This window comes from Xiphophorus couchianus, chromosome 3 (assembly GCF_001444195.1).
Source record: "Xiphophorus couchianus chromosome 3, X_couchianus-1.0, whole genome shotgun sequence".
Taxonomy (NCBI): Eukaryota; Metazoa; Chordata; class Actinopteri; order Cyprinodontiformes; family Poeciliidae; genus Xiphophorus; species Xiphophorus couchianus.
Genome location: NC_040230.1, coordinates 23,329,043 through 23,356,974, shown reverse-complemented (window position 1 = coordinate 23,356,974; position 27,932 = coordinate 23,329,043). Strand labels below are relative to the sequence as shown.

Genomic DNA, 27,932 nt, shown 5'->3' with positions numbered 1-27,932 from the left:
AACCAATTAACCACATAGCTTCAACTTGGATTTTTTGTGGTGTGTTTTTTATTTCTTTTATTTTCTAAAGAAAGAAATGTGATCCTGCAAGAGATCTGCAGGCGCTGATTTAAAACTCAGTTAATGGAAGGGTACTATTACATATTTCTTCTGATTTCAGAAACAAATATCTAGCAAGAATCACAGAACATATATATATATATCAGTACTTTCATTTACTTGTAAATCCTTAAACACTTTCACATGGCACATTACAACCACAAAGCTGGGTTAGTTTAAAAAACGATAGCGGTTTTCCATAAACCATGTAGGAGACAAACATGCAAAATTGCTGTTTTCAAAACTGACTTCAAATTTATTCACAGCTATCCGTCTTAGTCTAAAACATAAAATCCCAATAACAAATGTCTGGTTTCTGATCATCCTAAATATGAAAAAATTATGGGGACATTGGATTTCTCACTTGCTAGCTGAAATGATAATAATAATAATAAAAACAAGCAAAAATGAGATCTGCTCCAGGGATTTCTAGAAAGGTAGAAAAGCCTTAGATAGCCTTAGATTGCTGCATAAAGATTTGAAAATGACAAAGTAGCTGCTGATCTACTGCAGTATACTCAATATTATTGGTTCTGTAATTTGTGTTGGCAAAGCACAAGTAACTGAAGTCTATTTTATACTGGAGCTCAGTGATGCCTGTTCTCCTCAAGACAGTTGCGAATAGTTTCTCTGCCTCCTGGCCTTTGTTATTGTGCATAATATGTTTTCTTGATTTGCATTTCACTTGTGTTGTGCTATTCAATATGTGCAACATATTGAATAGCAGCTGTCATTATAAATTCAGCGTGTGATGGCATAATTTTGAAAAGGATTTCGCTTAAACACAGTATGTTATACAGCATTAAAATCCCATGCATTCAGACTCTGGACAGCACACATTCATTCAGCTTTCATGTTTGACACTCATTGCCAGGAATGCCCACTCCCAGCTTAGTTGATAGTTGCTGAAATAGTCAAACTCTTATGCACAACTTATATGTAGGCAAATAAACTTTGTTTAAATTAGGGATGTCATAATTACTATTTTTCTGTTGTTGTTTCAGTCATTACAGTCCCAGTCAGATGATTCTTCAGAATCAGTACCACATATACAGTATGTTAGAAAATTAATTTACTTTAAAGTGCAGTAGAATAATATTCTACATTTCATCAGTATGTGGTCTACTTTAAGATTTTGACTCTGTTCCAGCTTCAGGAGCTGCTCTTGATGACAGTGACAGATATTTTATCAGCAGGTAATTCTGCTGAGCAGCCTTATGTTTGTACAGGTGCTTCTGACTCAACACATGCTGCAGTGTTCAGAAACCCCCGTTCACCTTTTTTATGTGGTGGAGTTTGCCAAAGTGCTAGGCTAACATTAACGTTAAAAATGTTTTATTTTTTACTTTTTTACAATTTGGCTTAGAACATTTTTACAGCAGATGTAAACTTCATCATCTGTCAGCAAAACCTGCTTTAAAATGTATTCACATACTCCATAAACTTGGATTTGAACATCTTACAACTTAATGGCTAGTGTTTCGGCTTCTCTTGGCACAGCTCTCACCTGCATTACCAGCGATGTTTTAAGATATAGAGAAGGTCACATGACATGCAGGAGTCTGCAGTGGCAAACACAATCTCTCTCTTAATGTGAACACTACCATAAAAGATGAAAACATTTATATTTTTAGGGAAAAGTCAAATTTGTCAGATCATCAAATAGTATGCACAGCTAAAGATGTAGAAGTCAAACAAACAGACATGGGACAACCAGGCCAATTTTCTTTCACAATTTTTGGTCTTTAAGCACATGAATCAACAGGATGATTCACTTTCTTGGATTAAATAAAATCATAAATAGCATAAATCCTTCAAGTCTTGACCATTTCATGGAATTCCTCAACTTTCTATTTTTGTTTCTAAATCAAGAGTTCTGTGTCCATCTGAGATACTACTCATACATTTTTTTTGTTGTGAAACAATCAGAATATGTCAAATTGATGCAAAAAGCATTTTCCTGAAAACAAACACTTTGTAATTCACATTTTGTATCGTAAGAAAATTGTAATTGGTAGGTTATATTTTCACCCTAATTAAAAATAGGCTGAATCAACCATCTGTGCTAAGGGACCAAATTCATTTCAGTTGCAGTCTGGCGCAAACGGGTCTCCTTGCCGTACTTTGGAAGCAGCGTGTTTTACATAATTCAGAGTACCTGATACTTCTTACTTTAAACTCCTTCTTGATGACCAGTCTCACAAGGCATGATTACAAACTCAGCAGTAGACAGGCACGATCTAAGTAAAATGTTCTTTTTAACCCGACAGTGAATCAATAATTGATTATGGTATTAAAGTCTCAGAAGGCCAAACCAAAATTAAAAATGTTAACTGGATAGGTTTTGAATTTCTTAAAATAAATAAAATTTCATAAACCACAGCCACAAGGCAGCACGGGTGAGAAGACGATCAGAACTCATTTTGTCCAATTATATCAATGTTTTCCTCTGCTAAGGTCTGCAAGGTTAGCCCTTGGTTTTTCTCAGCTGTCATTGGTGGCAGCCGCGTTCATGGCGGGTTGATTAAAACCTTCCCTGCCATGAACACTCCCCCCCCCCCCTCCCACACACACACACACACACACAATCTCAAACACTTCTCAGTATGCAACGAAGCATGTCCGTATGTGTTGTCTGAAAAGTTGGAGGACTATCATTCTGATAAGGCCTGTCTTGGGGGTGAGCCCTTCAATAGATCATTCTACCTGCCCCAAATGGGGAATTGATTTCCTCCGTTTCTTCCCACCCTCCCTCACAGTGGCTAATTAGGAATCACTCAAAGCCCACCTTTAAGGGAAATGCACATGCATTAAAGTTGCACTATCATGCTTCAGGGGGATTTTGTTGTTGTTTTTCTTGGTGGGAACCTGGGTCTATTCCAGATCTACCAAAAAAAACGTTCCTGTCAGCAAATACCTTCTTCTTTCGGTTTAAACTGTGCTTCTCTTTAACTGTTATGTAAATCTGGCCAAGCCATACCTCCGCCCGCTCCTCACCGTTCACCTGGTGTTATAAATCAGGAGTGCAAGTCCCCCGAGCGCAGTCGTCATCAGCACCGGTTCCACTGTTTTATTCATTTGCTCCCTCATCTCATCACAATGCTGCCCCACATTAAATTTGGTATGTGGAGGGTGGGGGGGTTAGAATGCATTATCTAGGTGGGCTGTGGGGACTTAGAGGGGGTTACAGGAAAGGAAGAGAGGAGAATGCGACAAGGATGTGAAAAATACGGGAGAGAGAGACTTCAGGACGGGAAGAGCGATGGGTGAGGGGATGGTAAAGAGAAAAAGTTATGAGGGTGAGTGAGAATGATGGAGAGTCTGGATTGGAGAGGATGGCCAGCTAAGGTTGATCAGTGGGTGTAAAAACTAGTAAAACATGGGCATGGCAATTAGAAAACAGATGGTCGAGGAATAATCGTGACTTAAGTTAGAGGAATAAACACATTCCTACTTCTAAAAGGACACAATGGGAAACTAGTGGAGCAGGAGATAGCCTTTTTTTCTACCCTTATGTTTCTGTCTGCCAACATTTTTTTAAATTATTGAACAGTTTTAATGCTAATCCAACCCCTGGGTGTTACGCAGCATCGTCTGGCCCGAACATTTGGAAGGCTTTGACCTGAGATGTCTGTATATTTGAAGTGCGTCCTTTTCATCGCCGCTCAGTGGAGCCGCGCTATTCACAGGTGGGCCATTGTTTACTCATGCGAGTCTGACAGTTGTAGCTGCACACAAATGTAGACACATGGGATTTTGTCGGGACAAATTATGTGGGTGTTTCTGCAATTAATTGTTCTGAACAGATAGTCCTGAATGGGGGACGCTAGAATAGAGAGACACCTGTAAATATATGTACTGTGGTTCTAAATATGTGGGAATACAGGGCAGTTTTGGGATGTAACGTCACAGAACATGGCCATTCTTTGTTAATATACAGGACTTTACCCCTTCCAGTAAAGATGCACTACTGTGTTCCTGAACAAGCCCTAAACTGGGATTATGCCACAGTGGTTACACCCAAAAACAAAAATATATTCACAACTTGGACATTTATAGCATTCACAGATGTGGAAGAAAGGTTAATTTTCTGTCTTGATCTTTTCTTTGTTGATTTAGCAGGATCATGGTTTGACCTTTATCTTGCTGAAAGGCCCTTTGAGGATCCATTTTCACTTTTGTGGCTGTGAACAAGGTTTGTGTTTTAAAATCCTCTTCATTTTGAAGACATAGCCCACATAATGAGCTTGGCAGATGTGCAGTTTTACCAGATGTTTGCCAATTGCTGGCTAGTCTGATTGAGCTGAATGGTGGATTCGCAGGGGACGGGTCTGCACCAGTGTCTTGCACAGCTGAATAGGTGCTACTGGAGATTCAAAGGTTTCTCAAACATGCATGACAGAATCAAAGCACCACCAATGCTCTATTTTCTATTTTTTTGTTGCGGGAATAACATTGTAACATGATGCAAAGCTCAAAACAGTTGATTTTAGATAATACTGCTCCTTTAAAAAAAGAAAATTTGTAAATTTACTATATTTTTGTAATGTTCAAAGAGGAGTTTAAGTATTGCACCTTTTGTGTCTTAATGTGAACTATCCTCTGTTAAAGTTGAGTGTAGTAGATCAGCTGTAGATTAAATTAACCAAAGTTAGGAGAGGAAGCCCGTTTGTTCCTCTGACTGAGGGGCCGCCAATCCGGCTCCCTTCACCACGAGCAAGGCTATTTTAAGGATTTGTGGCAGAACTGGAGTCCTTTCTGTGAATCCTGTCGAACCAGGGAGAGGAAGCCTTTCAGTGGCTCCCTCTGTGCGTAGGAAACTGTCAGTAGAAGAGCAGGAAAACAGTGGGAGGAGAGAGGATGGGTTTACTCAATCCATCCTTCTGGCCATAAATTGAAAGTCTCTCGACCTGCTGTCAGTCAGATCACTCCGAAAGTATTTGTTTTGTACTCCTGGTCTTTTTTTGCAGCCAAAACCTTGTAACAAACTCCCATTTCATGACATAAAAACATCACATAGTTTGTATTCAGTCAATCTTGAAGCTGTGAAAACTACATAGAACATTATCAGCTGTGCTACACTTGTCTAAGAAGCTACTCTTGTAAACTAAGACTGGCTTGTGCTCTCCGTTCCTGTCTCGAAGGAGGAAAGAGTTGTAGCAGGAAGTATTTGACTTCATTTGCTTCACTTGGCTTGCCTTGCTTGACATCGCTCGCTCTGAGACTGCTACACATTGTGCCGTGTACGCTGGAGCATAATGTCAGCTCTCGCAACTAAACATATCGTAAGATAAAATATTGACAAGGACATCAAGTAAAATTTGTCTGCTTTTTTGTCCCTTCAAAAAAGATGAACCGCAATACGCAGAAAACGTGACAGCATTTTCCCTTCCTCATCGTCTCCCGCTACAAAAACAAAACCAAGTGACAAGCGGGGCTGTCAACAGTGCATATGGTTAACTTGTCAGTGTTGCATGCACAAAGATGCCGCCTTACCAAGCTCCCATTCTCTCTTCGTTGCATCCCTGAGAGTTTGTGTGTCTGCTTGTGGTGGTGTGTGTATTTGTACGTGCATGCACAAGAAAGAAAGGCAGCCCTCCACAAGGCTTGCTTAACTAAGATTAATTGCACCTGATCCACTGTTCCAGGTGGAACATGGACCCTGGTGGGGTATGCTGGCGCAAACACACAAATAGACACGCACAACCCATTACAACCACTCCGTGGAAAATTAGCCCCGTGACTCTGCCGACACACCGGACCAGACCGCGACTCGATAGCACCATTTACTTCCCGACAAGTTGCCACATTTATCACTGCTCTCCTTCTCTAGACAGATGAAGGAATGTGTGGACAAAAACGCCGTGGCAGGAGGACAAGCTATCTGCCCAGCTCACCTCAGCACCAGCTGGCTCCGACAAAACGCAGAGCGAAGGCGTCTGTCCTCCTTTTTCTCCAGAGAGGAAAAGACTGTGCAAGACATTGGGATCCATGCTATATCTGGAGCAACACACTGTAGAGTGTTGCATTTAGCAGTCTATGATGAAGTCATTAATACAGTAATAAGACCTAAATGCTTTGATACGTAAATTGATTTTATTGATCTTTATTCACAATATTTGTACCCATTACAGCTTTATGTTCTGTCTTCTGGTTTTATTCTCAAGTTGGCTTGAGCTTTAGATTTAGTTACTCTGGTGGCCTTTTGGGTACAGTTTTAACCCTATCGAATGTACTATACTCAGTGACCAAAAATAAGGCTAGCTACTTGGATGGAAGTTTGGATTTGGGTAAAACGTACGCAGAGCACAATGGGTTTAAATAATTTGATTTGTATGGAAGTGGTACACCTGTTGGTGTCATACAGTCAGGCACAACAGCCAGTTAAGGTCACCAGATATGGAGGATGTTTTGTGGACATTAGGGAACATTAGCAGCTAGGGAGCCTTCCCATCATGTGTAATAATTGATTATTAATATTAGGGCTGAAACGATTCATCGAGTAACTCGAGTAACTCGATTACAAAAAATCCTCGAGGAAATTTATCTGCCTCGAAGCTTCGCTAAATTTATTGTATTGTAATAAGCAATGCTGTTAAATACGCAGCACACTGGTCTAGCCGGAGGGTTTTTGTGTTGCACAACGCTACCACTTCCGTTAGCGCCTGGAGCACATGTGCTAAGTTTGTAGCTATGGAGGGAACCGGAGAATGCTCAGAAGGAGAACCCCGAAAGCGACAAAAAATGTCAAAAGTTTGGGAACATTTTAGGCTAAACAGAAAGGACAACACAGCGCAATGCATCCACTGCAAAGCAGAATTGGCGTACCACAACAGCACGACATCAATGTTGCAGCATCTGAAGAGAAAACACCCGCTACATGCATCCAACTCGTACACGGTTGCCAACAGGTAACGTTTATGTTCTCTTTGCTAACTACGTTGTGTGATAATCTGCCATGTTATAGATGTAAATTGAGGCACATTATTTTGCTAACGTTACATCTAAACATAGCGGTTACTTAACCGGGTGTAGTGTAAATTGTATGTGAGGGTGGAACTGAGAGAAATTATGCAGGACTTAATGTAAGTTTGTTAATAAAAATACGCAGCAACAGATTACAGGCATAAGCTGAAAAGCATTTATTTATTGGTGTCTTTCCATCCTGAAAAGTTACAGTCTTTTCTTCTTGCTACTGTTATGTATGAATTAGAAATTTTTGATTAATATTTTTTGTAGTAATTCTATATTTGTTTATACCTAAGCAATCAAGAATAAATAATAGCATCGTTTTAATAAAAATAGCAACATTTTTGCATTTTATCATGACTAGTTAAGGCTGCAGAACTCTGTACAAACTCAAACCTTTACATTTTGAGTAAGTTTATTTTTTTCCTAATATATAGATTACATTCTGTTTTCCAATACATAAAAAAACATTTCACTGCATTTAGATTTTTCTGTGATGGTTAAAAATAATGCTTTTAATTAAAGCATCCTCAAAATTGCGTTATTATCAATAAAATGTTAGAGTTAAATGAGTTGTTTACTTAGTTCTTTTACGTGTATGTGTATTACTCACTGAAGATAAATACATAAACTAAAAGCTGGAGTGTAGACATTTTTATAAGCATATTTGTGAGCCTGCCACTTTATTATTTGAATATAATTTAATATCTTAGTATAACTTTTCTTCAGGTTAAAGCAAACTACTGTTACAAGTAAACTTTCTAAACTACAAACGTTTAACTGTTAGGGATGCTCAAAAAGGAGATATTGGACTGATCTGGACTAACTGGTGTTATTGCAGATTTGCCAATAGTTTATTTTATAAATTTTTTCTATCCGATTACTCGATTAATCGTAAGAATAATCGATAGATTACTCGATTACTAAAATATTCGTTTACAACAGCCCTAATTAATATGACTTTGTCTCCTGCTCTCTTAACCACAGGCATGTCTTGATGATTGTAGAAAATACAGTAAATACATATAGAAAATATGGGTCATTGATACTGAAAACAACAAAATGTTAGCTTTCTTCCATCTGTAACACCGTCCACAAGATCAGCTTTTTCATTCTCCAGTCTGCCCGTCAGAGAGTTTGGTGGTGGGCACATTGTGGGCTGGCATGGGGGCAGGTGGTGATTTGTTCTGGCATGTGGGGGTTACAGCTGTCACAATGGGCAGAGGGGTCTAACACACACAGCCATCCGTCATTCTGATCGAGTATGATGGTCTGCATGTGTGAAGGACATCCAAACTTGGTTGTTAACAATTAACACAGCTACCCTTTTCTCTCCCTTTTTTGTTGATTTAACCAGTTATTACTTATGCTTGGTGACTGTTTTGTTTCTTGTTGCACCAGCATATTCAAATGTTGATACAGACATATATGTGGACTGGACTATGGCTAGTGTTTCTATTTTGGTTTTTACCTCTCACAGCTGTAAAAGCTGTTGCTATACCTAGAAGCCACTGTAAGACTTTCTATCTTCTAAACCCGAGCTGCTCTGTCAACCCCTCATCACCCACCATTCAGGGCTTTCTGTATCTCGAAGGAGACCTTTTACTCAGACAGGTAAGAACGTACTATAAAGGCAGTGCTTCTGTTCCGAGGTGCTCTAAAGAAGTCTGATCACTTTCCTGGTGTTTGTGACCATTTGACACAAAGGATGGACCTAAAACCCCAGAATACAGAAGCACAGAATCACTTTAGAGGCTGTGAAAAGTTCTCTTGGAGAAAAAAAGGCCTTTTGTACTTGCGTTTATGTGGGTGTAAGGAAGCTGTTCTGGTCATCTGAAAGTAAAGATATTTTTTCTTGATATAGAGACACGGAAAGAAGAGATTCAGAACACATCAATAGAATGCTTTACATCTAGTTTATATAGGTAGCAATTGAGCTTGAAGTGTTTCTTCAGCTCACAGCCTAAGTAGCATATTGTTTTGTGCCACTGGGACAGAGGGAACACGACCAAGCAAATGTGGCTTAAGATGGAAATTGGCAACTCGTAGAATTATTGTGTCTTTAGTGGCAGATCACGGCTGAAATAATATCTCAAGATCTTAGCGTGTTTGTCTTTTAATGGAGAATGTGAGTTCTGTCCTCATTTCTATTTACCGAGGCCACTTGCTCTTCGCTTTGGAAGCCAGCCGGCATTCCGGTCACAAACGCAGGCTTTTCTTTGTGAATGAATTATGTTGACCCTGAAGTGCACAGATTATCAATGAGCACTCCGAGGTGTAGGACTCTACAGATTAACGGGTATTTGTAACGGATTCAGAAGAAAGCATTTAAACTCAAAAAGCCACGAGTTTAAATAAGGAAGAGCAAACAGCACTGAAACAAGGTAGTTTCAGACATTTATGTTTGTTCTCTGTTGTAAGCAGCAGTAGTCAGCGTAGTGTTTTAAGTTATCTAAACATGAACGAAAAAAAGTCACAGATGTATTTATAGAATGCTTGTTGCTTCCCAGGGACGCCTTTTAAAGGGAAGAAAAAACCCCAAACAAAACAAGCGGAAGTAAACACATAGATGGTAAAAGCCACTCCTGTTTTGTAAGGTGTTTTCACCTTACAAAACAGATGGGAGTCTGATGACTTTAGGAAATAGAGTGCAGAGTCAAAGTGTGGCTTCAGCTGTGCTGAATGAATGGGTCAAGAGTTTAGACTCATTAAATTAGAGGTGATGTGCCGAGTCCTGAGAGTAAGATAGAAGGAGCTGCCGTGGGACTACACTGTTCTTCACTTAGCAGAACACTGGTAGGATGAAATGTCTTTAAATTGTAATGCGCCTAAACATTTGTTTTGTTATTTTTTGTTTTGTTTTGTTCTTGGCTTTAAAGTATTAATAAAGATGTGCATGATCTGCTCTAAGCCTCTGAGCTTCTCAAGCACCCAATTCCAGCCCGGAAAAAGGAATTGGTCTTTTCAGTTTCCTGAAACAGCTTGTTCTTTTGCTGTCGGAGGGTTTGTTAACATGCAAGGCAGTGTTGAGATATTAACTCGATTGAGACTTTAAGATGCTACCAACTATAGAGTTTTCTGTTCATTTGGACCAAAGGGAGTTTATATGTGGCATATTCAGGATATAATCAAGCATAAAGAGTAAACCAGACTCTGTCATTACAGAGTAGAAATACTTTAAATTTTCTTACATTATTTATAACCCTGACTGATTTGGATTTAAAATTATTTTTTTTGTATTTTTTGTTATTAGTACCATTCTCAATTGTTAGTGGAGAAATCTTTTTTGGCATCGGTGTCCAAACTTTGGCATATTTGACGATGTCTGAAAATTGGTAGTACAAGCTGACTGACATTTTTTTAAAATAACAAACCTACAAATATTATTACATTTTATGCGCAACATGCAATAATTTATTAAACCAAGATAGTGGTCGGACTTTTCTGGAAAACTAATTTGTTTTACGTCCAAAACAAAAAGAAAGAAATCATTCCGTTGATCTCAAAAATATCTTCAGTGCAGTAGCAAGACTTAGAAATGAATCATTCTTCCATTTCTAAGATTATTACGATCTCCACGAGTTTCCCAACAAAGGTTTTACAAATCGCTAATTTTTTTTTTTTTTTTTAGTTTTGTTTTTTGGGAGTGAACGAGTGAAGATTGTGTCCAGGTTCATGCTGGACATGTCATAAAATTGTCATAAAATTGCCTATGTTTGTGAAGATGAATATGATTTCACAATGTTCTTCCTGTTTTGGGGGTTTACTGGTCAGCAATGCAAAAATCCAGTCTATTGACAAACTCTGAGTGTGTAGTTTCTGAGGCAACAGCAAATAAAGTTAGCTGATTACAGTAGCGGTAAGACGTACCTAATAAAGTGTTAGGTACACTGCGCACAAGCTCCCTTTCACATCACACTTTTACAGCAAGATCTGTAGTTTTATCCTGTGCACTAGAGTCAACATAGAAACAAACTGTATGGTGTAAATATGAAAACTTCACTACATTTTTTTTATGGACCACTATAACACAACTCATCATCTTTAATCATCTTTAATCCCTTTTTTATAATCTGAGCATCAGTTCAGCACTGGTTGTCTGAAATCCCCATATCTAAATTAGACGACAGTGGCTGAGATCTTAAAGCACATTGCCAGTGTTGCGACTGCTGTGATGACAGAAGGGGAACGAGAGAGTGGGGGGAAACGAGGCAAATAAAGGATCAAAATAAACAAAATTCTAATTATTTTTAATTCAAGTCTGGTTGGCCCATCTGTCCCCCTTCTCAGCTGTTGATTTTCTGTTTCCTGCCCCACTCACTACATTCAGAAAATAAAGGCAGGAAACGGAGGGCGAAGAAAATACAGCTCTCCAAGTTTCAGACTGTTATATTGCTCTTCTGCTCCACTCGACCTCGGTGGATATCAACTCTGGCCCGCGTTCGTGTGCGTGCGTGTATTCAACCGCCCAATGCTTTCCAGGCAAGGCCCTCATCAGCCCTGTCAAGGTGGTGATTAGAATGTGTTGTGACACGCAGTTATGTGTATCCTCGCATTCAGACCCGAGCACACACCAGAACACTTCTCACCGCCTGCACACGGTCGCTGTGGCCTGCAGCATCTTGCGAGGTCCATCGCAGTTCACCTCCTGTGTCATTGAGTATTACAGCATAAACTGTGTGGTTCGCTCGCGCCGATGGTGCCGCTGTTGATTATAACTGTTAACATTACTACCCAGGGTGAGAGGTTTTGCTTCTGGCTAATAACGGCCGCCACTGCAGACACAAGTGCTGACGGACAGCACACACATGCAGCAGAGGCCATTTTCAGGCCACACGCATCAAACCTGCCCCCTTTCCAGCGTGTTGTCATGGTTTTACACGCTCCCCTTTGAACACTCGCTCCCTTTGTCTCTGTCACATGTAAGTACACCATTCCTGCTCATTTCGCCGTCTCCCACACACACACATACAATCAGAAGGCACTAGGGGAATGGGCAGACTCATTCCCAGTCTGGCCTCGGGACCCAGATTGATTGATTTGGAGAGGCAGCGGGGCAGCAGAAATGAATGAGGAAAAGCAAACGGCGGCGCATTCTCGCACCTCCTCCTCGCCTTGACAATATTGTTAAATTGACTGTCCTCGACCTAATGCTGCCGTCGTCGTCAGAATATTGCCACCTGCCCTCGTAATACATGAGTGAAAGTGTCATTTTGAGTGTTTTGAAAAATACCATGAAGGTTGTCTAATCCTGCCCTGCATTTTGAAACCCAATACTTTGCCACAAAAGATGCCCTGTCGTAATGTTATCAAATTCAGCTACTGCATATACAATGGCTGCTTGGTTATAGTCACTATGACTTTAACAGAGCTGCTGTCCCTTTCGAGGCATTGATTGGTGTCCGATTGTCTTGAGTAAAAATACCACAGTATCATGGCTTCACAGTATTGGCAAGAAGGGGTGGACATTTATCGCATCGTATATAATTTATCGTGATAAATTTCTTATAAGAATTTTTGATTTACCGTTTTCACTATAAATTCCAATTAATGTTTAAAACCCTCCAAAAACTTTCCTTATTGTCAGGATTGTTAGTTTTAATGTTCTTTCCACTGTTTGTTCAATGAAAGCATCAATAAACATCAATAAATTTAGAAATACAGTTTGGGTGTACATTTCAGTGTTACAAATCACACTTCTGTATGTGACTGGTGACCTAAAGAAGCACAATATGAATTAGAATGATTTTCAAGAGCATTATTTGTCTTTGGGGCTGCAATTGCTGCGACATACAATTGCCAAAGTATTTAACAGCTCTAATTGTCACTGTTGTCCCTTTCAACATCTCTTGGCTCGCAAAATAGAATGATAAAACTGGAATTCATATCACCCACCCCTATTAACTAGTAACCTTTAGTAATTGTCAATACATAAAAAAATGCAATAAAACTATGTGGTGTTGTGTTTGTCAACACACAATTACAGCTGGAAGATATTGGAAAATAATTTGTAAGGAGAATATTGGTAAAATATCAGTTGTCATAAATCTATATTTTCATCAACGCTCTTTCTCCAATAGTTCTTCTTGCTGCATGTGCAACCATTAGCATTGTGGGCTGTTGCAAACAAATATTTTAGTAATCGAGTAATCTATCGATGATTCTTACGATTAATCGAGTAATCTGATGAAAAAGATTTTTATAAAATAAAATATTGGTAAATCTGGCATAACATTGGTCTTCCTATCGGATATCAATATCGGTCCAATTTTTCACTTTTGAGCATCCCTAACGGTTACTTTTTTGCAGTTTAAAAAATTAACCTGTAACAATAATAGCTCACTTTCTAAGTTAACCAGAAGAAAAGTTAAACAAAAATCTGAAATTATATTCAATTTAATAATAAAGACGCAGGCTCACAAATGCACTTATAAAAATGTCTATACTCCAGCTTTTGGTTTATGTATTCATCTTCAGTCAGTTTAATAGATGAATTCTCACCTTTCCCCATACCTGTCAAGCTTTGGGTTTGAGAATATGGGAAATGTCATCTGGAGTGGGGGGCTTGGAGTGGAGGGGGAGCAGGCGAGCGAACAAACGTAAGATGGTGGTGGAGGGGAGGAAATAGACCAGGCGACTAACGTAAGAACGGGGGAGCAATACGGGATATTTACTGCACCTTCGTCTGTCACAGTCAGAAACTCATCTACCAGCCATGCACCGCCACGATGATTTCCGCCACTCGTTTGTTGAGACCGGGATGATATGAAATTTATTGTGTGGCTCGTCCGTAAGTTACACTTACACTGTAACCATCAACTACTCAGCCGCCCGCCGTGCTCAGTCTATCCGCTCACCTGTATAAATATTCCTCCAGCGCTCTTTCCGCTGTTCGCTTTCAACCAGCAACTCCCGGAGGAGAAAGGCTGTCCTACTCCAGGCATCGCGCCAAATCATTTTAAGGATGCTTATTGGTCCCCCGAAACAATGAAAACCCGGGCGTTATCATCAATCAATAAAATCCCCACGGCATAATGTCCAACTTGAAAATTGGACATTATGTCGTTAACACTTAGCATTCATCAACAACTCGAAAGCGGAAGTCAGAGCTCCGCGCAACGCAAATAATGTCCCGGCCGGAACACAGTGCGCTAAATAATAAAGCATAAATTAACGAAGCTCCGAGGCAGGTAAATTTTCCTCGAGGAATTTGAATAATCGAGGTACTCGAATCATGAGAGGAATCTTTTCAGCCCTAATTGCAACATCTAAAAGAGTTTTTAACGTTTCTGTATACTTTTCAGGATTTTTTAATATATATATAGCTCTAAAGATAATCTTCTTTTGGACATTTGTCATGGCTCTCCACAGACTGAGATCTCTACAGACTTTTCAACTTCAATATATCTTGATATACACATGTGTGTATCTCTGAGAATGTTTATCTACTTTTTTCTTCACCTATAATTCGTGGTTTATGAAAAAACAAGGTAGTGATCCTGTGGCATTTACTAGGCTCTCTGCTTTGTATTAGATCTTAGGTGGATGAGCTGGCTGACTGCCAATAGCCTGTTGTGTCCTCAGCCAACTAAATCTAAGTTCAGCTATCAGGCTGAAAGTCATTTGATTGTCTGTATGCCTTTTTTTTTTTTGCTGACCAGAGTACAGTGTGTAGTGGTTTGTTTGAAAGCTTGTCTGTCTGCTTGACTTTCTTGTGAAAGCTGTAGGGAGAATACAACATGGTATAAAATTAGGATTCTCTGAGCAGAATTCATGAATATTTTAACCAACTGGTCTGCACCGAGTATCATCAACTTATTGACATGTCGCAGGCAAATAATTGCCTCAGGTACTGGGTCTGGTTGCAATCTGCCGGGGTCTTTGTCTGCTGAGTCAGCCTGTTCTCCCTCCGCTTTGCAGCATACTCGCTGGTTTAATTGGTTCTAGCACACTTGTAGAAACTGAATGTGACCATCATACCTTCCCAGTCTGGGCCAATTTACAACATCCGTCACATAATACACTGGACCGCCGTACACGTTTGAACTCTCGAATATTTAGCGACGAGCTAGTTTGAGGTTATGTGACCGTGGTTTGACCTCCAGATGTATTTGGATGCTAAAAAACATAATGTAGCCAAACGAAAACGCCTGCAACTTGAGTGTAGAGCAACAATCAGTTCTTTAAACCATTCTTGCATCCCTGTGAAAGAATCCATGTGAAACATTTTCAATATTCCAACATGCATGGCAAGATTGAACATAGTGTGACAACAACTTTCCAACAAGACGTGAGCAGTGTACAATTAAAAGCAGTGTGGAGTGGGACTCAGCAGATGCTACAGAGTTTTGCTCATAAAATTTGGATTGCATTAGCTATTATAAAGGTCAACACATAGGTGGTTTTAAATTGCTTTTATCCTCTGAGCATCACTGCTGTCTGAGAAACTACCTATAGCTGAAGTCCTGAGAGCTTTTCCATTTTTGCACACTTAACCTCGCCCTTCCTAATGTGCATTGATGGAAAGAAATCATATGCATGACACCCGGTGTGTTTTTATTGTTTTGTTTTTTAAATTTTTTTTTAATTACCACAACACACCGTCAAGTAGCAGAGTCAGCTGATCCTTACTGAAATCGACCGTTATGAGACCCAGACCATCTCATTTGGTGGTTCAGAGGCAAAACATCCTCTTTGTTGCACACTGAGGAAAAAAAACCCATCAGTGTGACTCTAAGTGTTTTGAAAATGAGGCTACAGTTTCTATAAAAATAGTTGTACTTGGTCAGGAACAGTATTTATGTTTGGTGTATGTGCCAAAGTAGCTGCATGTGTCCGTCTTAAAAATGGAAGTGCCCCAGATTTCACTGCAAAGTCTTGCCCTGAGGCACCCCGGTGCTCCTGTCAGCCTATTCTGTTTGATCCTATTGCTATGCCCTCCCCAGGTGGGGAGCAAACACAAACCCAGCTTTACACTAGGTGTAATAGCCTGGGTATTTTATCAGCCTCGTTCACCTTCTTCCATTGATATGCCATTCATTTAGGATGCCCATCTGTTATTTTTTTCCCCCCGTATTTCAGCTAACCACAACGGACTGGCCAGCATGGGACCTCCATTGGAACCTATTACACAACACTAGATATTAGAAATGAAAAAAAAAAAATCTTATATCCCCCTTTATCATTTATGACACGTCAAATTACAGAGCAAGAAAACGTAATATGTCCTTCCTCCTGTCTGGTTCAGCGCCAGCTTGTATCTTATTAGTTGGTGTTTTTCAGCTCACCTCCAGTAGAGAGAATACCTCGGCTGGTGTGTAATGAGATATAAATCAAGCTTTTTGGATCTCACGACTGTAACCCGAGGCTATAACCACCCTTTTCAATTTCCCTCTGATGTGATCAGTGGTACTCAGTTGAGTTTCCAACCTGTAAAACTAGCTGCATGCTTTATCATTGGCTGTACAGAGATGTAATTCGCTTCAATAAAGCAAGAGCAACGTGTTTATGTCCTAGATTGGTCTTTGCAACGTGGATGCATGTTATTAGTTTGTTCTCAAATTCAAAGTAAAGTAAATAATTAACTGTTCAGTAATCTTTAGTGGTGCCTTTTTTCTGTGCTGTAGAAATCTCACCACTTCAAAATGTTGTTTATAACCTTCGCCAGATCAATGTCTCTTCACACCACATTCTGTGATTTCACGTCAGAGCTCGAGAAAAAAACAACCGTATTACGTCTCAAGGATACACAGAAGTATTTCGACCCAGCTTTTCACAATTTTAAAGAAAGCACAACTTTGTTTTTTGTTTGTCTAAGATGACTTGATGAAACGGTGAGGGACTTTGAGGCCTCTCTGAATAGACTAATGATCAGATGGATAAAGAAAAGGCTTTACATGGACTATTACTACAAGTTATGATTAAGCAAAGGCTGATAGATGCTTTATATTTTTACCCTGTTTTGGAAGGAATGTCACTTAAATGCCCATCACTGCTCTTTAAATAAGTATCCTCTAGAAATGTGGTAATTAGCTGTAAATAACACTTCTTCTTAATTACTGGTTTTCTTTAAATCGACTTGCGATGCCTCCAAAGACTTAAATTGCAGTTATATAGTCCTCTCTAAAATCATTTTAGAGTGTTACTTTGAGAATACTCAAGCAACTCTCCAATGTGTTCCAGCTTGCCTTGCAGATTGGAAAATGAAAAGACCAGTACCGTTTACTAGGTTGTTGTTTTTGTATTAGAAAAGGTTGTAAAATGGGCAGATACAAAAAGAAGCACTGCAGTACTACTGTAAAAGTGAAGTCATCATTTTATACCTTTTTTTAATAAAACATAAGGCAGTCGTCTGCTCGTTAGAGTTAAGGTTATAAACAACTATGCTGACTGGAATAAACAGTCTGTGGTTTTCTCCCTGCTGTTGTCAGTCGCTCAGCCTTCAGTTTCTGTCTGGGAGTTTGTGCCCAATTTCCCTGCTAATGATGGGGTGTTGGGCCAGGTGTACGCTTCAGTGGCGACTGAGAGGTAAGAACTCCTACTGAGAGAAGCAGAAGTGCCGAGACAAATGGGGTGGTTAGAGCGCAGGATGCCTCCCCCCTCCGCTGAGCTCTGTTTCAGTCTGCTGAGAAGTCTGGTCATATTCCGGGCCCCTCTCCAGCAGACCCACTCTCAGTCTGTCACTTCCACGTTTTCACACGGTGTTTTGTTAGCTTCGTCCTTTCCTTTCCCGTTTCATTTTTTTAACCATCGCCCATTTCTTTGCGGGAATGTTATTTATCGGCTCATTCATCTCGTCCTCAAATGCAGAATACACTGATAAAATTCATCCGATTTTTGCTTGATTACTTCTGATTGCAGATAGATGGAATGAATGCCAAAAATGTAGATTTTCTTCTTTATTTTACTTGTTTAACGATGCATAAAAATGGAAAGAAACCTCTGTTTTATTCTTTAAATGATTGAATAAAGAGTATGGTCTTTTGAGGAAATTTGTTTTTTTTAGGTTAGTGAAAATCAGGTAAAGGTCAGGGACATGCTTTATTGAATAAATATGTAAAATCCTATCGCTGTCAAAGATCCTGCAGCATTTTTTTTCTCCAAGTTTAAGTTTCTTGCAAAAGTATTACGATTGGCTTTTAGCTACAATGCTGGTAACAAGTTACAGAAAACAAACCAGAGTTTTCTAAAGCTTGCTTATATGTGGTTAAAGTTAGTTGATTCAGTATTACCCAGTAAACAGCTTGCAGGAATATTCAATGTTTTCCTGCATTTATACTAAAACATCTATATAAAACTTCCCTTGCACAGTTTTAAAATTAAAAAGCAAGTACTTGATGCTTTTTAGCAATAAAAATAACCCACTGTACTGTCGCTGCCTTCTCCCTTTCTCTGTGCGGAAAGTAAAATCTAGTTTTTAACGGCACTTACATCGAAAGCAGTTTTATTGGAAATTCAATGTTGAAAAGTTGGAAATTTTGCTTCGACAAGCAATAACAGCATTCAATCTTTAATACCTTATAATACAAAATATTAACCATAGAAGTCACCCAGAGCTAACACTGATGCATTTTATATATAATAAACATCATAGATTGGTACCAAAACCGATGCTCAAATAGATATCGGTTGTTTGGAAGAAGGGCTAAACAATCCATCCAATCACAATTCCTATTGTATTTAAAATGTTTGCAATATTCTGGGTTCAGAGCATTGCTTAATGCCATGGAAACACATCCTGCTGACCAATTAAATATTTAGCCAATGTGATTGACTCTTCCTGCCTTTGAAACCAACACTTGATCAGGTATTTTACTAAACAATGTGCTAAAGCTCACAGAAAGCATTCAGAGATAATGATGCAATTGCATGTTTTCATAATGTCCTAAATCTCATTTCAAAGTATCTAAAGGTCTGGCTTTGTTGATCCACTCTACAACAAGAAATGCATCAACTACCAGAACCTTTTTCCCCAGACACAAACGCCTCTTGTGGTTTGAATTACACTCCCTCTCCTGCCCCTCATACACCGTGTCCTCCTCCGTCCCTGCCCCTGCCTTGTATTCTCCTGTCCATTCACCACGCGTATTTTTGTCTCCTGGACCATGTCAATCTCTAAATAAAAGGTGAGATTAAAAGGATAGATTGTTGCATCCAGCCCTCCCCCGCAGGACGGTGCATGAAAAGGGGGTCTGTGCACACGGCCGTCCCTGTCCCGTCCTCCAGACCTGGAGAGGTTGTTTTTCAGAGTGGCATTGTTGTGCTGGAAGAGGAGACTCTTAGCATTGTGCTCTGGCAAGAGTCATTAAACAGTAAACTGATGTTTGGCCTATGGCGGCTGTTTGTATAGACGTGTTGCAGCAGACAAGAAATGAAGATATTATTATCAGGCTTATTTTCTTTTAAAAACATGTCTAAGTCTTTGAATCCTCACTTTGTCAAATGATCAAGTGAAGCTCTACCTGCTTAGCATAAAATAACCAATGGGTTCAGATTCAGGTCAGCAAAGAAGATCAGTCGTCCCCTTTTCTTTTGTACATCTCCCCTTTCATTGATCTCATTTTCTCCTCTTTAGCACCTTCCTCCACTCTTCCAGCTCCACTCTTCCAGCTGTCCTACCACTCTCCATCTTTGTTCTTTTTACCCTCAGCGTCTCACCTTCCCTCTCCTCCACCTTTCCACTTTGTTCTTGTTAACAGCCTCAGCAGGATAGGGTTATACTCTACAGACGGGGGTTTAGAGGCCACAGCTGCCCAATCAAGGCCTGATTTATCAACCTCCTCCAGCCAGCCCGCAACAGATACTGTTTTGCTCGCTTGCCTTGGCTGTTATTTAAAGCCAATGAGGATGGGTGTTTGTGTTTTAAGCTAGGAGGTGTCCACCATAATGAAAAGACTCTCTATAATGTATCTAGCCTCCTGCCCAGGAGCTGAAACATGCCAGTGTATCTGTCTAGGATCTGACCTAAAGCACGAGATTATTGCAGTTTTAGAAATCCTCAGAATCACTTGTTGAGAGAAGATGCAGGCTTTCATTTGCTTAGTTTTAACATGTTTGTCCTTCACATCTGAGCTGCTAATTTATTTCACCATATTTCTCTTTCTCACTTTTTATCCCTCTGTTTATACTCCGTGTCCACTTCCAGATGGCCACTATCTAATTAAAGATCCAAACAAAATGAGTTTGGATTCCAGTAAAAGTTTCCTCCATTCCTCCTAGTTTCCCCCTCATCACTCATGGTTTCCACCTCTCTCCTTTCTTTCTTCCTCTAGTTCAGTACCAGATGGAGATGATGCGTTCCCTGCGTCACGTCAACATTGACCATCTGCATGTGGGCTGGTACCAGTCCACCTACTACGGCTCCTTTGTCAGCCGAGCTCTGCTAGACTCCCAGTTCAGCTACCAACACGCCATTGAGGAGTCTGTTGTTCTGATCTATGGTGAGTAGTCCCGCACTGAAGGTTAAAGTGTTCAAATCAATGCAATTGACATTTGTCACAACAGATGGTCTGTTTTGAAGAGGTCAAAAACATAATCCAAACACGGAATCGAAGCAATGACAGAACCAATCATTGCAGGCTTGTAATTTAAAACAGATCAGTGTAACTGAGACAAACGATGTTGGAAAAATGGGATTTGCTTACACGGCGAAGCCGGGTTCAAGCATCGGTCAACGGAGGTAATGGCTACATGTGCTAGTCAAGTTCAATCTATTGCTCTCAGCGGGAGGAAGTGTTATATTGACCAAGTATAGCGCAGGAACACAGAGGTGAGATGTACTGTGGTGGTGTGCACTTGTCAGGCACCAATTCATAGATGGCCACTAATGAACAAGTTCATGCTTGTTCAGATGGAAAGCAGTTCCTTAAGAGTAGGTCAGCAGCAGTTTAGATCTGTACCTTAACTCCAAGATGTATCGTTGAGTCTCCAGGGAACGACTTGTAGAGGGACAAGAAGAAAACTAACATACAGGCTAAAATTACATGGCTTGTTTTGATTTGGTACGCTGTATTTTCCTTGGCTTCCACAAGAGAATTGATGAAAGTCATTTAGTGTTCATTGTCAGGCACGATTAAAGAACCTCAGGACAAATTTAGTGTCTTTTGATCTCTATTATCTAAAAATACAACCAGAGAAAGGTACTAATATATTGTGTTCTGGTTTTAAATGTTAGAAAAGCAATTTTCAGTTTTGGATAATAGATATTTCAGAAAAATATCTGTCATTTTGATGGTTACAGTTAAAGAGCCTTTCAAGATATTAATATAATAAGAATAGAAAGAAACACTTCATTCTGCCACGCTTTATCATTTTTTTATTCACACACACACAAAAAAAAAGATAAAACGTTGCATGCATTTGTATTCACCCCCTGTTAGTCCAACCTTTGTCAAATCGCCTTGTGCTACAATAATAGCTGAAAGTCTTTGGAGATTTTACTCGACCTGCTTTTTACATTTAGAGATGGAAATTGTTGCCCATTGTTGCTTTATGTTTCGGGTCGTTTCCCACTGGAATTTGATGTTTGTCTTTTGCAAGATACAAAACAGATTTTCTTCCAGATTTGCATTGTTTTTACCCCATCCAGCTTTCAATCAAGTCTGGTCAGTAGCTTTCTCTCTTGTTAAGTAAAGCACTCTTCCTCCATAGCAGACTGCCACCACCATCATGTTTTACGATATGTCTTTATTTTCAACCATGCATAGCATCGTGTGTGTTGGACAAATGATATGGTTTATTCACTAATGTTTTCTGTCAAACCTTTGTAGAGCAGCCACATTTATAGAGACAAATCTAGACTCTGTGTACTACTAATGCCTGGTTGACACTGCAAGATATCAAGGCCGATTTTCAAAATCTGACACCATACCATGATGATAAGAAATCTTAGGTTTGGTCGTAGAGCGTGTGATGTCGAGCCACATGACAGGAGTAACACTCCACACACGAACCAATTACACTCATCAGTATTCAGACGAGTACTAATGAGTGAAATTCATCACTTATCAAAAGATTTGGGCAAACCTCTCAACACCAAATGTGAGTTCAGAGTAAACAAACATGGCCCACTGAGAAGAAGCAATGGCGAATGCTTGTGCACTATGGTTAATCGAAAAAAATATATATATAAATACAAAACGACAACCTTCCGAGTCAATCAGATCCCTCTTGACATACCAGGGATATCTCTGAAGATTAGCTTGGGGGACATCTCGATAATCAGGGCTTCTTTAAGATTGTTGGAAGGGGAAATGGGGACAAAAATCAACATAAAACAACATCTTTTCATTTGAACTAGTCATAAGGCGACTCCTGATGGTATTTTGTATATTTGTATACAATACACGCTTTTTGGATTTTTAATAAAAAAAATCTACTTCTACTTTACAACTAAGCTCCATTTTGTGTTGATCTATAAAGAAATCTCTTTAAAATATGTTGCCCTTGTGGTTGAAGACTCTTTCCAAATCATTTTGGAGACATTTTCACACTGACTAGATAATAGAGTTGTAGAGTGATTGGTGGTGCTGCATATTCTCCTGTTCCCCTCATAATCTTGTATCTGCTCAAGGCAATGACTGTAATCGTGTTTTTTGCAAAAGTATAATCTCAGAACGACCTTATGTCAGTCTAAATATGCACACTCGCCGAATTCAGATGAGCAGCGAGTAATAGCTGTACACAACGCACATACAGGAAGGAATTAAGACTCCAGAATCACGGAGGCTGAGGGCAGTAGGTCAAAAGTCAACTGGTCAGAGGCTAATAAAACAGCTCATCAATTGGAAATAAAAAGAAGTTTGACAGACACACCAAATCTTTCTTTGCAAAGAGACCCATGACACAGAACAGGACTCGGAAATTAATTGCTGGGGTTTTGGGAGTAGATGAGTGACACAGTAATTACACTAACGAAATACGTTTTTTTCTTTTCCTCCCCTCCCCCTTACTTAATCCGACGTCCTCGGTCTGGCAGGCAAGCGCCATCTTCTCCAACCCCTTCAATGTGACATGTATAGAAGTCGCACTAGTGAGGAAATGTTGTGGTTAAGGTACTGTTAACCTTTAAGTAAGGTCAGCTACAGAGAGGGAAGAAGGAAGACACAAACAGGATTAGCTGGGTGGCTCCTTGCCAATAACATGACACTAATAGATATAATGTGCCTCCATGAACTTCTTTGTGAAAATCTTTAAGAGCTGCTTGTAACTGCCACATGACAGTGCAGCTACAGAGGATGTTAATTTTCCAGACAATATTTAAACCAACAGTACAGAAAGTGAAAGCCTTTCACCAATAAACCGTGTTGGTCTTAAATCCCCCTATGTCTAGACGAATGGTAATTTATGACCACTCCGAGTGGCTGAGTTCAGAGGCAGTATTTTACATAAATCCCGTGGATATTGGCGGCTAATTAGATAAAAGCGTTCATCACTTAGCCGTTTGGTACGTAACTCTGACGCAGATTATGCACTTCAAGAGTCGGAGACATGTTGTCACATTTGGACACCAGGCTTTAATTTTTGATCGCGCAGCAAACTTCTGTCGTTGTTGAGTTTTATTCCCCTCAGATTTATGAGCAGCAAAAGGAAAGTTGTCACCGTGACACAGGAAGCTAACAGATTAGAAATCTTTGATGAAGACAGATTTTTACTTTCACAGTGTTTGTCTTTTACTTTTCAGGTGAAAGACAAAAACAGAACTGCTATCTTCATCAAAAAAAAAACAAGACAGCTTTGAGTTTCACCAGCAAACTCTGTCAAGTTCTACCTTTTAAAATCATTTTCAGACACAAGATAGATTAGAAGAATTTTCCAGCTGCAAGTCTGTGACTGGTTCTGCCAGCCGGCGGCTCTGGCAGCGGGGCACCGCAGCCTTTTCTCATTCTAAAAGAGGCCTCCCGCTAATGTCAATCAATAATGCAGCACTTAACGGATCAAAGCACCCCAAAGGAATTTACATTATCTCTGCTTAAAGTCAAAGGGGAAACAAACATCTATTGCTTTTTTTTTTTTTTTTAGTTCTCTTTGTCATTAGCTCACCGGTCATTTTATACCGATGAAAGAATCAATCAGCCAGCCAACCGATCCGGTGTCCGGTGCCTGTACAGGACGACAGGTGGTTAAAACCAGTTGGGTAAATACGTTGAACAAGTCAGTTTAGTTTATCGATAAGGTTGACATGGACACACACAAAGGTAATTAGAGGTTTATGTTTTGAAGTTACTTTGGCTGAGACACTGATTAGCTTTTAATGAAATTACTGCTTTCTCTAAATATCAAGCAGAATTGGAGATTGTGCTTCACCGTCTGTAGATGAATCTAAAGCCGCTTCTCCATGGGCATGGCTTTGACCAGTTCTGACCGGTTCCGTCTCCATTAACAGACCCTGTGTACTTCTTGTTTTTCAGAACCACATCAGGGGTGGTACAAGCCATATATTGCATTTTATTCTTTGTTTGGGTTTTCCTGTCCAATAAAGTTCATGCCTGGATATTGGTGTACACCTTTTATCTAAATATAAACTTGAAAGAATAATTAAAATAAAATGCCATAGTATAGATAGATCTGTACAGAGTAGAAACTAATCGGCTTATCTGAATCGTTTCCATTATGATTTCATCAGCAAATAATTTCTATAAGACAAAATTAAATATCTGGGTCTATTTGAGTCAGCCATGATAATACATTTCAGTCTTTAATCTTATCTGCTTGACATTTGATTTGTCCTTAAGACAAAATGAAATATCTGGGTTTATTTGAGTCCATCAAAACCAAAACCTTCAGGTTCTCCATTGCTGATTGTTGTTGCAAACATAATCGCAACGTTGGCCACACTTCCTCCTCCTTAGGCCCCCACTTTCCTGTCAATATCCACGTCCACACCAGGGAGTGGTTGGATGTGGTGCCTCACCTTTCTCTGGACAAAATCTCAGAGTTAATCTCAGAACAACGATTAATTGTCTCAAAAATTATTATTGCGATAAACGATAATATTGTTTGAAGACCTTTTTACACTGATTTAATGGAAATGACGTAATAATGCATGCGATTTCCTGCCAAAGATAGATACACATTATTTTCAAAAGAACACTTAACACTTGAGCTGATAAACAAAATAAACAAAACAACCAAAAACAAAATAAAATGGATTCTCAGTCTCCATTAACAAAAAACTCACTTGAAAAAAAACCTAAACAACATAAAGCTAAAGTGGAAATAAATACTTCATTCAACCAAAAGATTATGAAGTCTGTATACTATGTTGCCCTTCAGTAATAATTAGATTTAAATAGAGAAGATGGACACATCGACTACATGATGCAATAGTTCACACTACAGGTTTTTTGCCCCTATTTTTCCCCTTATGACAATCTTAGAACGTTGGTCTTTCTAAGATTGTGGTGTGTTACGGTAGATCGTCGTTGTTGAATGTGACAGGTAGCCAAATATATAGGTCTATATATCTATATGTCTATATAGATATACAGTAGATATATATATCTATATAGATATATCTTTTGATTGATAGATGGATAGATATATCTATTTATATATAGTAATGGTAATATTAATAATAATAATAATAATAATAATAATAATAATAATAATAATTATTATTATTATTATTATTAACATCCATCCATTATAAATCACACTAAATCTTTTTGGACTGTGGGAGGAAGCCGGAGCGCCCGGAGAGAACCCACATATGGACATGGAGAACCAGAAAACCCCATGCAGACAGAACCAGGCTGGGATTCAAACCCAGGACTTTCTTACTGCAAGGCAGCAGTGTTGCCCACTGAGCCGCTGTGCAGCCCTGATGTTTTATTCACACTAAAGGAGAATGTAGGGACTAATTAACCAAACAGTGATGACTTTAGATTGTGGCAGGAAGCCGGAGCGCTCGGAGAGAAACCTGCAAACAGGATGTTAACTTTTGGTAGTTTATTCACAAAATTCAATGTTTCTTCCTCCTCTAAAAAATCAGCTTTGTTGTTTTGGAGATTAGTGGCAGGAGAAACCATTAGGTGGGATTTTCTATGGAGTGTGGCGTTTCTCTTCATGTGTTTGCTTCTCATTATGAATCCCGCTTTTGTACACGTTTTCTTGAGAACAGGTTCAGAAAGCTTTAAAAACTGAGAACGATTTCTGAACCTGTTGGGAAACTTTAACAGAGGTTGTCCTCTACAGAGGATGTCTTTATGGCAGCCGGAATCTGAGGATAATCTTTTTGTTCCTCATAGAAAACCTAACAGTTCATCTTTTGGCGAACCAGTAAAACCCGGTCCCAAAGTTTTTCCTCTTCTTCTGAGGTTGAAATACCCCATCCGGGGTAGTCGTTCTTTTCGGGAATCAGTAAAGTCTGTTCCCAAAATCTTTCCTTATCCTCAGAGTGACCTACTTTGTCTGGGGCAGTTTTGTCTTTAACAGTCTTTCTGCTGCTCCTCTGCTGCTTCCTGTGTGTTAAACCTGACGCTCCGTCTGCGGAACTTTTACATTCAGAGACCCTGGAGGATGTGCCATTTCTCGATGTCTTCTCTGAACACACTGGAGATGAAATTGTTGAAATCAAAACCTGAGCTTTGAGATTCGCCCCAGAAGAAACTTCCCCAGCCGGGTCAGCTTGATCTCTGGGAACCGATGGAAGCCCGTCCCTAAACACATCGCTCTCAACATCCTGGGAGCTTGAGAAACGACCCAGACTTTTGACAGATGAAACTTCCCCAGCCGGGTCAGCTTTCTCTCTGGGAATCGATGGAAGCCCGTCCCAAAACAAATCTCTCTCAACATCCTGGGAGCTTGAGAAACGACCCAGACGTTCGACAGACGAAACTTCCCCAGCCGGGTCAGCTTTATCTGTGGGAACCGATGGAAGCCCGTCCCAAAACAAATCTCTCTCAACATCCTCAGAGGTACTTTCCTCTGAGTCGTTTCCAGGAAAGAAATGGTCAAAAACTTTCCTCATCCCTGTTGTCACCAGATATCCTAGTCCAAAACCAAGTGGCAAAATTACAGGGTATGGCATTTTGGAAACACAAAAATCCTCACTAGACACAAAATCTGAATCTCACTGAAGCGTTTGGATTCTAACTGATGTGTTGAGATTCAAGCAGTTAAAGCCTCAGAACTTCTTTGATCTGTTGTGATGTTCATGATGTCATCTGTGACCTCATCAGTGAGGTCACTGTGGCTCTGGGGAGGGTCCTGCTTCTGATCGTTGCTATGAGAACGAACAGATAAGTTCTGCCCGACTCAAACTGAAATAATGACCAAATATTTAATAAGTAATTTTTTTTCCCATTTATTTCACATGAATTGATTAACAATAGATTTCTACCGTGGTTTTCTGTACCTACTGCCATATAAATTGTCTTTATCCATTATTAATTTGGTTCTGGCAGGAAATTGTTTAGATTTTATAAATATTTCCAAAACAAAATTTTCTCTAATCTTTGTTAACTCTCTGTTAATGATCAAATTTTATATGATGTTGTTGCGCAACATCTCCCCCTCTTCTCTCTCTCTATTCTCTCACTCTCTACTTCCTCTTCTGAGAGAGGAGATGTGCTACCAGCACTCCGTCTGTCAGGTTAATTGAGTTTCCTAAATTTGCTGGGATTTATCCTGTCCAGAACTGAAGTAAACTCTGTTTAAGCTGGCATCGAGAAAAGATTCGCCTGGTTCCTGACAAACTACATCCAGGTGTACCAACCTTCTTCCCCCTGTGAATTAGCCAGACTGAGCAGCCTGCAGCCAACTAGTTTCATAGAGCACACCTGTTAACGGTCGCTCTTCTCTTTATGACAACTTGCACTTGGTACAGAATCAGGTTGGTTTCAGTGACTCGGCGAGTCCCAAGG

General features: G+C 39.7%; 1 protein-coding gene across 1 annotated transcript in view; it reads left to right on the top strand.

The window, feature by feature from the left end:
• LOC114142018 (eukaryotic translation initiation factor 3 subunit H) overlaps positions 1 to 27,932 on the top strand; it is a 76,538-nt gene that overhangs the window by 18,499 nt on the left and 30,107 nt on the right. The window contains exon 3 of the mRNA XM_028013019.1: positions 20,340 to 20,507. Within this exon, the coding sequence (XP_027868820.1) occupies positions 20,340 to 20,507 (168 nt within the window). The remainder of the gene's footprint in view (positions 1 to 20,339; positions 20,508 to 27,932) is intronic.